Source organism: Colobus angolensis, unplaced genomic scaffold (assembly GCF_000951035.1).
Source record: "Colobus angolensis palliatus isolate OR3802 unplaced genomic scaffold, Cang.pa_1.0 Scaffold1, whole genome shotgun sequence".
NCBI classification, from domain to species: domain Eukaryota; kingdom Metazoa; phylum Chordata; class Mammalia; order Primates; family Cercopithecidae; genus Colobus; species Colobus angolensis.
In genome coordinates this window covers 187,050-200,375 of record NW_012110918.1, presented here as the reverse complement: position 1 = coordinate 200,375, position 13,326 = coordinate 187,050, and the positions used below count along the sequence as shown (strand labels likewise).

At 39.4% G+C, this 13,326-nt stretch overlaps 1 protein-coding gene across 1 annotated transcript in view; it reads left to right on the top strand.

Moving 5' to 3' along the window:
- Positions 1-13,326, top strand: part of SMURF2 (SMAD specific E3 ubiquitin protein ligase 2) — a gene marked incomplete at its 5' end in the record, with an annotated part of 58,495 nt that overhangs the window by 25,561 nt on the left and 19,608 nt on the right. The window contains 2 exons of the mRNA XM_011929771.1: positions 2,942-3,100; positions 12,903-13,098. Coding sequence (XP_011785161.1) covers positions 2,942-3,100; positions 12,903-13,098 — 355 coding nt within the window. The remainder of the gene's footprint in view (positions 1-2,941; positions 3,101-12,902; positions 13,099-13,326) is intronic.

The following is a 13,326-nucleotide window of genomic DNA, read 5'->3' as shown; positions in this document are numbered from 1 at the left end:
CCAGGATGGTCTCGATCTCCTGACCTCATGATCCACCCGCCTCAGCCTCCCAAAGTGCTGGGATTACAGGTGTGAGCCACTGCCCCTGGCCGATCATGTTTTTTTAACTAAATGATTTACAATAGTGAGAAAGTTGACCTTGAGTTATATGTTGAAAGAATAGTATGTAATCTGGCAACAGAAATTGAAATTGAGACAGATTTCAGCACCACTGTTGGTAATAGGCTCTTATTTCAGAGGAAACATGTCAGTTTTTTATTAATGAGTAAAGGATTTCTGTGAAGCTTTAAGAATATCTCATGTTGAGTATCGACATGTATTTTGAATGATGATTTTATGAAATAACACTTGGGATTATTTTTCTTATTTTGTATCCCCCAAATTGCCTTAAAAACTTGTATCTTTTGTTTTGGAGGATCCTTTAGCAAATATGCCTTTTGTATGGAGGATCTTTTATGAAAGTATACTATAAATATTGAGATTCTATTAGAATATCACTCTTCAAAGATACTTATAAAATTGCAAAGTCAGACTCTTTAAAACAAACTTTATTTAAAGATATCCAGGATACGTAGTTTTATCTAAGAAATCTCATTTCATCATGTTTTGCATTTCTCTTTAAAACAGTGACTAATGCCTTGTTATTTGTTATATTGCATACTGACTGACTGTAGTCCTGAAATACAGATCTGTATTACTTTGTATGACTGTATAACATTCCATTTTTCTTTAACCAGCTCCCAGTGAGACATAAAGATTATTTCTAGTTTTTTGCTCGTTTAGTCAGTGCTTTAGCGCTCTCCCATGTATGACTGTAGATTTGTAAAATTCTAAATAAAATGACATGAAATGAAATTCTGCATTATATCAGTAGAATTGTTCATTTTTTAATTTTAATTGTTTTTTTTTTAACATTTAAGTTCAGGGGTACATGTGCAGGTTTGTTATAGGTGAACTTGTGTCTTGGGGGTTTGTTGTACAGATGATTTTGTCACCCAGATACTAAGCCTAGTACCCATTAGTTATTTTTGCTGATCCTCTCCTTTCTCCCACCTTCCACCCTCTGGTAGGCCACAGTACCTGTTGTTCCTCTCTATGTGTCCGTGTGTTCTCCTCATTTAGCTCCTACTTATAAGTGAGAACATGCAGTATTTGGTTTTCTATTCCTGCTTTAGTTTGCTAAGGATAATGGCCTCCAGCTCCTGTTTTTCATTTCTAAACTATTAAAAAATCTATCTGGGACCGGCACAGTGGCTCACGCCTATAATCCCAGCACTTTGGGAGGCTGAATTTGGGAGGCTGAACTCCCTCTTTGAGTTCTCAGCTTGGGGAGGAAGCCTCAGGTTTCCTATCCCAGTCTTGCTGCTGGCCTGCCCCTCTGCCTACCTGCCACTCAGGTACCAGCTTCACTCAGTCCCCCAAACTCCCCCCTTTTTTTTTTAATTTGAGGAGGATTCTTGGAACTTTCCCTTGCCTCTTTTGAGACTAGCAGTGTTTCAAATAGTGTTTTTTCCTACACTTTAGCTGGTCTGTAGCAGGAGTCTCTTGGAGCACCTATAGTAGAAGTCAGAATCATTGCTTCGGCAAACCTAGGTCCCTGTGTGCCCATCATTGGTTTCACCCTAAGGAGAGGTCATCTCAGGAAAAACATTTTTCTAGTTTAACTTTTAAAATGTGATTTTGATGAAATTTGTCATTACTTATACAATTATCTGTTACAATTTCAATTTACATTAAACATGCTGCTTTTTTCTTCTTCTTTTTTTTTTTTTTAATAATAAAAAGAGGACCACAGGAACAGTTTTGCTGTCTAGATGCTTGAGTTTGCTTGGTCACTTTCAGAGTATGTCATTTCTTCGGTATTTCCAGATGGCTCTGGTAGCCTACAGTATTCATTTAAGGCTGGAAATGACCTAAGCATATCCTACATTGTTACATGCAATCTCAGTTATGTCACCAAAAGCAGTGACTTTTCTCTTTTGGTGGATGACAAACAGCAGTTTCAACACTTTGGAAGCTTCACTGAAAGATTTTTTCCTAACAGTGCAGAGGATAAGAATTTGCAGTACTATTGCCAGTTTACTATAGAGAATACAGCTCCGGAACAGCCAAATGGAAGCAATGCTTAGGGCACAGTATGGGGGGGAGGGCAAGGAGCTACCATGCCCTCTCTGGTCAGACCACCACCCTGGTACCTCAGTGTGTTCACCAACCTGGAAGCTCCTTAACTCATTCTTTAAGACGCTATAAATCCTTGTCTATATATACTAGTATTTTAAGAATGTGTAATATAATAACAATAGTCTTTGGTCCATTAAAAATCTTAGCTTTTCTTATTGCAGTGGTAACCCTTAGAGCACTCTTGGTAATGTATCTTAAACAGGTTCTTCATTGACTAACTACAGATTTTAAAATTGCAGTTTATTCTTTAAAAATATGCTGTGATTTTTTCAGGATCATAATTTCAGTAACATTTCCAGTTTTGCTTTGTTGGAGAGCTTAAAATTAATCATGGGATGGACATTTTATGCAAATTTTATGGTATAGTAAAGAAATGAAGGGAAATTTTAGAAAGCATTTAATTCTTGATATCACTGACACTTGTAAAATTATTTCCTGTCAAACATGTATTGAAATACAGTTTATGTTGGCAAATATTGTGATTGATTTTATATTAGTTTAAATCTGTATTACATTAAAGCCTAGGAACTCACTAAAAAATGTAGGCTATGTGATAAGTTTTTCTGAGCCATTTATGGATCGGGCTTTGAAGATGTGAGTTTGTTAAACCATTGGGAATTAAAGATTCCAGCTGAACATCTCAAGTTTCTGAAACAATACATTTTCTCAGACTTTGTGGAATTGTTCTGTGTCATTTACACTTGCTTGGTTGAGGAGGGCCAGCAATGAGGTATTTTTTATTTTATATTTGTTTTTGCAGGGATCTTAGCAACATCAATTGTGAAGAGCTTGGTCCATTGCCTCCTGGATGGGAGATCCGTAATACGGCAACAGGCAGAGTTTATTTCGTTGACCATAACAACAGAACAACACAATTTACAGATCCTCGGCTCTCTGCTAACTTGCATTTAGTTTTAAAGTAAGTTTTTGAAACAATACATGTTAAAATGGGAAGATCAAATAGATAGATGCTTTTAATAATAAATGTGAGGCTGGGTGCAGTAGCTCATGCCTTTAATCCCAGTGCTTTGGGAGTCTAAGGCAGCAGGATCACTTGAGGCCAGGGGTTTGAGACTAGCCTGGTCAACATAGTGAGACCTCGTCTCTATAAAAAAAAAAAGTTTTTTAAATTAAAAAATTAGCTGGATGTGGTGGTATATGCCTGCAGTCCTAGCTACTTGGGAAACTGAGGCAGGAGACTCTCCTGAGCCCAGGAGTTTGAGGCTGCAGTGAACTATGATCACACTACTCCAACTCCAGCCTGGGTGACAGATGGAGACCCTGTCTCTTTAAAAAAAAAAAAAAGGCCGGGCGTGGTGGCTCACGCCTGTAATCCCAGCACTTTGGGAGGCCGAGGCGGGTGGATCACAAGGTCAGGAGATCGAGACCACGGTGAAACCCCGTCTCTACTAAAAATACAAAAAATTAGCCGGGCGCTGTGGCAGGTGCCTGTAGTCCCAGCTACTCAGGAGGCTGAGGCAGGAGAATGGCGTGAACCCAGGAGGCGGAGCTTGCAGTGAGCCGAGATCGCACCACTGCACTCCAGCCTGGGGGACAGAGCGAGACTCCAGCTCAAAAAAAAAAAGAACATCTTCTTTCATCAGTTATAATTTACTTTTGTTGAGCGAAATTTACGTAAGAGTGTGACAAGGATATGAGTATTTTAAACCTACTATGCTTTTAAGTAGGAACCTGTCTTGGAATGTTAGGAAAAGGGTTATCAGAGGTGCTCAAGGTGGTCTTTTACAGAGGCAGTATCTTGACAGCAGAAGTAGGGGTTGAACAGGCTAATTTTGTGTTGCCATTGTAAAACAAAATTATTAATAATTTATATTAATGGCTAACACTTCAGTAGCACTTATTGTGTGCCAAGCATTGTTTTTTATACTTTACATATGTTAGTAAGGCCAGGCATGTCGATCATGTTGTAATCCCAGCACTTTGGGAGGCTGAGGTTGGAGGATCACTTGAGCCTAGGAGTTCAAGACCAACCTGGGCAACACAGTAAGTCCTCTTCTTTCAAAAGAAAATTTAAAAGTTAGCTGGTCATGATGGTGCGCACCTGTGGTCCCAGCTACTCAGGACACCTAGGTGGGAGGATCTCATGGCTGCAGTGAGCTGTGATTGCGCCACTCATTCCAGCTTGGGCAACAGAGTGAGACTCTGTCTTTAAAAAGCAAACAAACAAACAAAAAAACTCCACAAATTAGTAATTTCATCCTCAGAAAAACTCCATGAGTTAGCTACTGCCATTTTTACAGATGAGGAAACTGAGGCATAGAGGTTGCATGACTACATACATTGCCAGTGGTGAAGTCTGAGGTCAAACCCAGACGCTCTGGCTTCAGCTGCCTGTGAGGCACTCTCCTGGACATTGTGTGTGTATTTGCATCCTTTGCTTTTGTTTTCTCTCTAGCTGCCTCATTTCTTCTAATTCTGTTTATTAGCATTGCCTTCTGAAGAATGGGGGCAAGAGGAGGAAAAGAGAGAAAAGGAAACTTCATTACTAAGCAGAGTAGCAAAGTGTCTTTTTTAACATTTCTGGCAAAAACACAGAGTGGTATAGCAACAAGGATTTTAGGCTAAGAATACTTCATTTTAGCTTCTCTAAATGAATGGTGACGTTTGTTACCTGCTTGGTCTTCCTCATTCACCTTTTGTAAAGTTCTTATTATGTATGTTAAAATGTTAAAAACACAACAAAATAATAATATTCTTTAAAATGACTTCTGAAAATGTCCTTGTGTCATTAATTTTTGGAGTTAGGTTAATAAAGCAAAACATTTAAATGAGAACTGGCTACCAGTTTTTTTAGGATAATAGGAGAAAACATTTAAAATATGTATCTTTGATTCCTCCTTTGAAATATGTATAATTATCCTAGCAGTCTCATTATGTCAGTAGATCTTACCTTATTGTAGATAGAAGATTCTAAAACCTTACTTACAAATGAAGGTCTCAGGTATTTGAAAGCCCTAATGTAAAAGTATCTGAAGAAATAGAGAAGTATGGACTGTTTTTGTGCATTAGGATCTATATAGCCTAGAGAGCAAAATAAGTGTCATCTGCAGTCTACCCTTTGAGTAACACTGCTCTAGGGTGCTTGCCTGGTGGTGGAATTGCTATGTCATAGAATATTTCTGTCTTCAACGTTAATTTATAAAGGCAACTTTTCTAAAGTGGCTATGCCAGTTTAGTCTTTTACCAGCAATATATGAGTTCCTGTTGCTGCAGAAGCTTGCCGGTACTTGCTGTTGTTGGACTTCGAAATTTTTGCCGTTCTGATGTTTAATGGTTTTCCATTGTAACTTTAACTTGAATTTGCCTAATTGCTGATGAGGTTGAGCACCTTTTTTTGTAGGTTTATTGACTATTTGGATTTCCTGTTTTTATGAAGTTCCTCTTCACAGTTTTTTTGCCATTGTCTGTTGAGCTTGAACAGTTTTTCTTTGGCCTATTGACCAGCTGCATCAACTCTTTTGTGAATTTGGATCTTTTTGCCCATTTTTCTAATGTAATCTTTATCTTTTAAAATTTGAACTATAAGTAAATGTTTTTAATACATTTATAGTTTTGTCTTTTACAGTGAAGTCATTAATCCATGTGGACTTTACTTTTGTGTATGGAATTTTTTTTTTTTTTTTTTTTTTTTTTGAGATGGCGTTTCCCTGTTGTTGCCCAGGCTGGGGTGTGATGGCACAATCTCAACTCACTGCACCCTCCACGTCCTGTGTTCAAGCAATTCTTCTGCCTCAGCCTCCCAGGTAGCTGGGATTATAGGCACCCACCACCACGCCTGGCTAATTTTTTGTATTTTTAGTAGAGACGAGGTTTCACTGTGTTAGCCAGGCTGGTCTCCAACTCTTGACCTTAAGTGATCCTCCTGCCTCGGCCTCCCAAAGTGCTGGGATTACAGTTATGAGCCACCGTGCCCGACCTAGGTTTTTTTAAAGGGCATATAGGGACAACAAATTGGATTTTAGGGAGATGATAAGGAATAAAAGATGTTGGAGCCCTCTACAGAGGGCTTTTGTTCTACTTTTGTATCATAATTGTTTGTTACCTTTCTGCTTCCCCTACTGGACTTTGAATTCCTTAAGAAGACCCGTATCCCCATTTATTTTTGCTGCTTTAGTATGTAACATACCCAAAGTACTTGACAAATATACAATGATAATGAAGAGCCAGTATGGCTCTCTCAGAGGCCCAGGAAAGCTCCAAGAGATGGTTGTGCTTTATTTACCTCCTGCCTCCAGGATCATCCCTTTAGGTCAAGCTTGTCCAACCCACGGCCCTTAGGCTGGGTCCAGGACGGCTTTCAATGTGGCCCAACACAAACTGGTAAACCTTCTTAAAAACCATTATGTGGGCTAGGTGTGGTGGCTCAACGCCTGTAATCCCAGCACTTTGGTAGGCTGAGGCAGGCGGACTGCCTGAGGTCAGGAGATCGAGACCAGCCTGGCCAACATGGTGAAACTGCATCTCTACTAAAAATACAAAAATTAGGCCAGGCGCAGTGACTCACGCCTGTAATCCCGGCACTTTGGGAGTCTGAGGCGGGTGGATCACAAGGTCAGGAGATCGAGACTACCCTGGCTAACACAGTGAAACCCCGTCTCTACTAAAAATACAAAAAATTAGCCGGGTGTAGTGGCATTGGGCCTGTAGTCCCAGCTACTCGGGAGGCTGAGGCAGGAGAATCGCTTGAACCAGGGAGGTGGAGGTTGCAGTGAGCCAAGATCACGCCACTGCATTCCAGCCTGGGTGATAGAGCCAGACCTTGTTTCAAAAACATTGGCCGGGCGCGGTGGCTCAAGCCTGTAATCCCAGCACTTTGGGAGGCCGAGACAGGCGGATCACGAGGTCAGGAGATCGAGACCATCCTAGCTAACACGGTGAAACCCTGTCTCTACTAAAAAAATACAAAAAACGAGCCGGGCGAGGTGGCGGGTGCCTGTAGTCCCAGCTACTCCAGAGGCTGAGGCCGGAGAGTGGCGTAAACCCGGGAGGCGGAGCTTGCAGTGAGCTGAGATCCGGCCACTGCACTCCAGCCTGGGTGACAGAGCGAGACTCCGTCTCAAAAAAAAAAAAAAAAAAAAATTATGAGATTTTTTTAAAACACAGCTCATTAGCTATTGTTAGTGTATTTTATGTGTGGCCTGAGACAGTTCTCCTTCCAGTGTGGCCCAGGGAAGCCAAAAGATTGGACGCCCCTGCTTTAGGTAATAGATGTTTGCCTTGATGTTGCCGGTAGAACATTTCAGTAGAACAGTTACAGATCTTCTATGTTTTTGCTGAATAGTTAGTTGTATTAAATAACTGAATAAAAAATAATGTTCTGAAGGAAGAACTACAGGTGAGATGATTAGAAATGTCTGTTGCCTCTTGTATTTGTTGGAGTAAATGACAGGAAGTAATTTGAAGAACATTTGACTGGTTTTCTTATAATTGTTAGTTTTGCAATTTTGTTGATTAGTTTCCATTAATATGGCCAGTATTTGCATTACCTGGAAGTTTTATGCATATTCTTAATAGAAAGTTTTCATTTGAACATTTTTGTATTTAAGTATTAATTTGTTCCTCTCTTCAGTATCTTTGATTGCAAGTTATTATGCTATGAAAAAGCTTAAGGCTGGGCATGGTGGCTCATACTGGTAATCCCAGCACTTTGGGAGGCCGAGGCAGGTAGATCACTTGAGACCAGGAGTTGGAGATCTGCCTGGCCAACATGACAAAATCCTGTCTCTACAAAAAGTTAATCAGGCGTGGTGGTGTGTGCCCGTAATCCCAGCTACTCGGGAAGCTGAGGCATGAGAATTCCTTGAACCTGTGAGGTGGAGGGTATAGTGAGCTGAGATTGTGCCACTGTACTCCAGCCTGGGCAACAGAGTCTGTGTCCGAAAAAAAAAAAAAATACAAAAATTAGCCAGGCATGGTGGCGCATGGCTGTAATCCCAGTTATTTGGGAGGCTGAGGCAGGAGAATTCCTTGAACCTGTGAGGTGGAGGGTATAGTGAGCTGAGATTGTGCCACTGTACTCCAGCCTGGGCAACAGAGTCTGTGTCCGAAAAAAAAAAAAATCTCTCTGTTGTCCGGGCATGGTGGCTCACACCTGTAATCCCAGCACTTTGGGAGGCCGAGGTGGGCGGGTCACAAGGTCAGGAGTTCGATACCAGCCTGGCCAATATGGCGAAACCCTGTCTCTACTAAAAATACAAAAATTAGCCTGGCGTGGTGGTGGGCACCTGCAGTCCCAGCTACTCGGGAGGCTGAGGCAGGAGAATTGCTTGAACCTGGGAGGCAGAGGTTGCAGTGAGCCGAGATCACACCACTGCACTCCAGCCTGGGCAGCAGAGCGAGACTCCGTCTCAAAACAAAAACAAAAACAAAAAACAAACCAGAAAACTTAAGCATTTCTACATCGGTTTTTGTTTTTTTGTTTTTTTTTTTCTTTTTCCTTCTTCAAGGACAGGATTTCACAACTTCAGCTACTAGTTCAGTAAAGTCTCTAACCTGATAGATCCTCCCTGGGATTTATATTTCTGTTACATTAGATAAAACATATACAAGTTATTTTCAGCATTAAAGTTGCCATCATAAATTAACTTTAAAATGATAAATTAGTTTTTATTCAGCTATGTAATGTACATAATTTATATGTGAAACAATTTATTGAGATATATAAGAAACAATTTTAACCTTAAATTGTAGTTTTAAAGAGATTCATAAGGTGCTAATTTTAAATTATAACTGTTAATTTATTAATCCTTACATATGAGGATAGAACATTTTTTTCTATTAATGTTTTATTTCTATTTTTTAAACATTTTTAAATTTTGGGGTTTTTCTTTAAATGAGTGTTAACGGAGTTTTGAATCTATGTCTTTGAGCCATCAAATATATTATTACCTCATTTGGTAGATCTGTTATGGTTTTTATTGTTCTTCTCTCTCGGAAATTTTTTTGGCAAAAATGTCATTAGAATATAGATTATTGTTATTAGGCTAATTCTGAAGTGAAGAAATTAACCCTTATTTTGGATTTTAGGGTGCTATGATGTTTGGATTATATTGTTATGGAACCTAAAATATTTTTAGATGACTGTTTTTAGCTAGTTTGTTTTTTTTTTTTTTTTTTTTACTGTTTCAGCATTTAGGAAATGAGAAAGGCAGTACTGCATTATAATCAGGAGGCACTGGGCACAGTTGCTCACAGCTGTAATCCCAGGGCTTTGGGAGGCTGGGTAGGAGGATCCTTTGAGCCCAAGAGTTGGAGGTTACAGTGAGCTATGATCGTGACACTGCACTGCACTTCATCCTAGGCAACAGATTGAGACCCTGCTTATCTGAGCCAGATAAAAATGTCATGGGACAAATCGTGTTTCAGAGAGGAACGTGGTATATAAGCTGAGAAGAATTGAGAGTTAATATTTTGGGAGGAAGCAACAAAAGAAGTTACCTCTTCGAAGTGTATCCTGGTCCTATTGTATATAAATGTACGTTTTTAGGATATCTGGTTTGATTTAAAGCCTTTCTTATACAGATGCATTAATCTTCCTTAGCCCTTTTTTTTTTTTTTACAAATCCCTCCTGCAATATTACTGCCGTTATTCTCTTCCAGGGGGGTCATTTTACATGTTCTGAAGATTGCGTAGTTTCTGTGAAACCTCAGTATCTAATCTGTCAGTGACAGGATACAGTGTTGTTAAACTATTGCAAAATATTGTCATTGGAGTTTAATAAAGAACTTTGCCAAGGAAGCATATTCTTCTTAGAAAGCATTTTAGTCCATCTTTTTATTTTTATTTTTTTCATTTCCTTTGCTTGAAAAACATGTTTTTCTAATTCAGTAACTACCTTAATAGTAGCTATAGTAACTGACTTTTTTTTTGCACTACCATGCTCTGAGTGCCCACGTCATCTGCATTGCAATCCTGGGCTACTTCCTTCTCACCATTGAGAAAAATGGAGCATCAAGCAGTTATAAAACTTGTCCAGAGGTGCATAAAAGGTGCTGGAGCTGGGATTTGAACCACCCAGTCTGACTATGGAGGGGTTTTTTTTCCCTTCCTGTTTTGATTCCTGTAACACTAATTACTTATTTCCCTTCCTTTGACTGGCATGGCATGAAGATATTCTGCCCTATACCCTTAAAGGAAGCTTTTCTTTTTAAAGAAAAAGATGGCTTATGGGCAAGGGGATTACAATTTGAGTCTTTTCCCTGCTTATCAGATTTACTTGATTTCAAGAAAATCATTTGCTTGTTTGATAAAGTCTTTAGACACTGGCAGAGGCCCAAAAGGATAGCAGACCAGCACCCCCACTGTTACCTGGCCTGCACTCTCGCATCAGCCCTTACGGAACTGTCCCTTGCACCCTCGTACACCTGAAGAGACAGGCTGTTTTATTGAGTAGTTAAATTTTTTTTTTTTTCCCTGAGTGCATCAGGAACAATAGTTCCAGGCTAGCTGCTCTTATCCCAAGAGGATTTTCTCCTGTGTCAGTTTTATCCTTCAGCTCTAAGCCACCTTTTCATTTGCATGGCTTAGTCTTTCACAGGAGGCTTTGTGAAGAGGCTTGATGTCCACTGGATTTTTGAAAACCGGCCTCATTGAAATATATTGACATACAATAAACTGAATATTTAAAGTGTACAGTTTGAGTTTTGACATACACCATGAAACCGTGACCACAGTGAAGATAGTGAACATCTTCACCACCCCCAAAAGTTTTCTCTTGCCCTTTTGTGATTCCTTTTTCTGTCCTTCCCTGTGGGACTTCCACCTGTGTTAGTTTCCCAGGGCTGCTGTAACAAAATACCATGAACTGGGTGGCTTAAAACGACAGAAATTCGTTCTCTCACAATTCTGGAGGCAGAACTACAGGGTAAGGGGCTGACTCTGTAGTAAGTGATAATGAGTTCCTTCCAGAGGCTCTGAGAGAGAATCTGTTCCATGCCTCTCTCCTAACTTCCAGTGGTTTCTGGAAACCTTGGTGTTACTTGGCTTATAGACAAATTGCACCACTCTTTGTTTTCTGTCTTCCCATAGTCTTCTTTCCCGTATGTATGTATCCTAATTTCCCTCTTCTTATATAAAGACATCAGTTTTTGGATTTAAGGCCATCCTAATCCAGTATGATCTTACCTTACCTTGATTATATCTGCAGAGACTTTATTTCCAAATAAGGTCAAATCCACAGGTTGACCAGATGTTGAGACTTCAGCATGTCTTTTTAGGGGACACACAGCTCAACCCATAACACCCCATCTCCAGCCAACTACTGACCTGCTTTCTGTCAGTGTATTAGTTTGCATTTTCTAGATAAATGGAATCGTGCAGTATGATTTCTTTTACTCACACAATCTTGAGATTCATCGCTGTCGTTGCATATATAGTTCATTTCTTTTTATTGGTGGTGGTATTCCATTGTATGGGTATTCCACAGTTGATTCATTTGTCTACTGATGGACATTTGGGTTGTTTTCCAGTGTTTCACTTTGACAGATAAAAGTATTATGAACGTGTATGTGCAAGTCTTTGTGTGGACATATGCTCTCATTTCTCTAGGTTAAATAAATAACCCAGGAGTAGAATGGCTTCTTTGGTGGAATCTTTTGCCATGTCCCCAGACCTCCCAAATCGAGCAGCTCAGATTTTTGTTGAGTTTTCAGGTTCTCTAGATATTTACATATCAGATATATGCTTCCAAAGGTCTTCTCCTAGTCTGTGACTTGACTAGTCTTTTAGTTTTCCTAAACAGTGTCTTTTGAAGAGCAGCAATTTTCTTTAAGCCAGGGGTGGTGTTGTGTGCCTGTAGTTCTGGCTACCAGGAGGCTGAGACAGGAGGATCACTTGAGCCAGGAGTTCAGGGCCAGCCTGGGCAATATAGCAAGACCCTGCCTCTTTTAAAAAAAAAATTAAAAATGGATGTTCTGTTTATCCATTTGTTCTTTCATGGATTGTGCTTTCGGTGTTATATCTAAGAAATCATTAATGTATGTCATAACAAATTTTCTCCTGTGTTTAGAAGTTTTATGGCTTTAGATTTTACATTGATGTCTGCAATCCATTTTGAGTTACTTTTTGTATCTGATGTGAAATATACCCAAGTTCATTTTAAAAAATAAGATTATACAGTTTATGGAATGCATTTATGTACATAATCTATTTTGCTTTTGTGTATATATTTTAAAAATCTTTATTATAGTATTTGTAACAGTAGGTAATATTGACTTGGCATTTTTAACAAAGCTGTGTTTTCTCTGTATGGTCATATGTTTTAGGTATAATATTTGGCCTGGTGTATAAAAAAGAAGGGATCCCTGCCAGGTTGCCATTCAGACTCCTGTTCGGCTCTTCCAGAAAGACAGCTTCTAGATAACAAGCAGTGTTTGGCACATGCCTGAGTTTTAAAGTGGGTGATGGTTAACTCTGTAGGGGAAAATGGAAGCTTTATTAGAAAAATTTGTCCTCAGAAGCTATATAAAGCTTTATGGATAAAATTCCATTATCCAATTCTATCAGTTTATGTGGACTATGAGAAATAAACTTTGTAGCTGGTTTATTGCTGCCAAAAAATGTCAAGCCAAGTATATGTTCTACTAAGGCTTGGAAAATGATATAGCTAGACTTGCTTTATAATATGATGCTATTTTAAATCTATAATTGCAATTTTTAAAATTTGAAATACTTTAATAATAACATCTATGTTTACTTCTAGTCGGCAGAACCAATTGAAAGACCAACAGCAACAGCAAGTGGTATCGTTATGTCCTGATGACACAGAATGCCTGACAGTCCCAAGGTACAAGCGAGACCTGGTTCAGAAACTAAAAATTTTGCGGCAAGAACTTTCCCAGCAACAGCCTCAGGCAGGTCACTGCCGCATCGAGGTTTCCAGGGAAGAGATTTTTGAGGTAAATTTACAGCCTTATTTTGCTTTATATTTTTTTTCCAGAAACCCATTGTTTGCTAATACAAACCTTATTTTAAATTAGAGAGAAATTGTCCAGGCGCAGTAGCTCACGCCTGTAATCCCAGCACTTTGGGAGGCCGAGATGGGTGGATCACCTGAGGTCGCGAGTTCCAGACCAGCCTGACATGGAGAAACCCCATCTCTACTAAAAATACAAAATTAGCTGGGC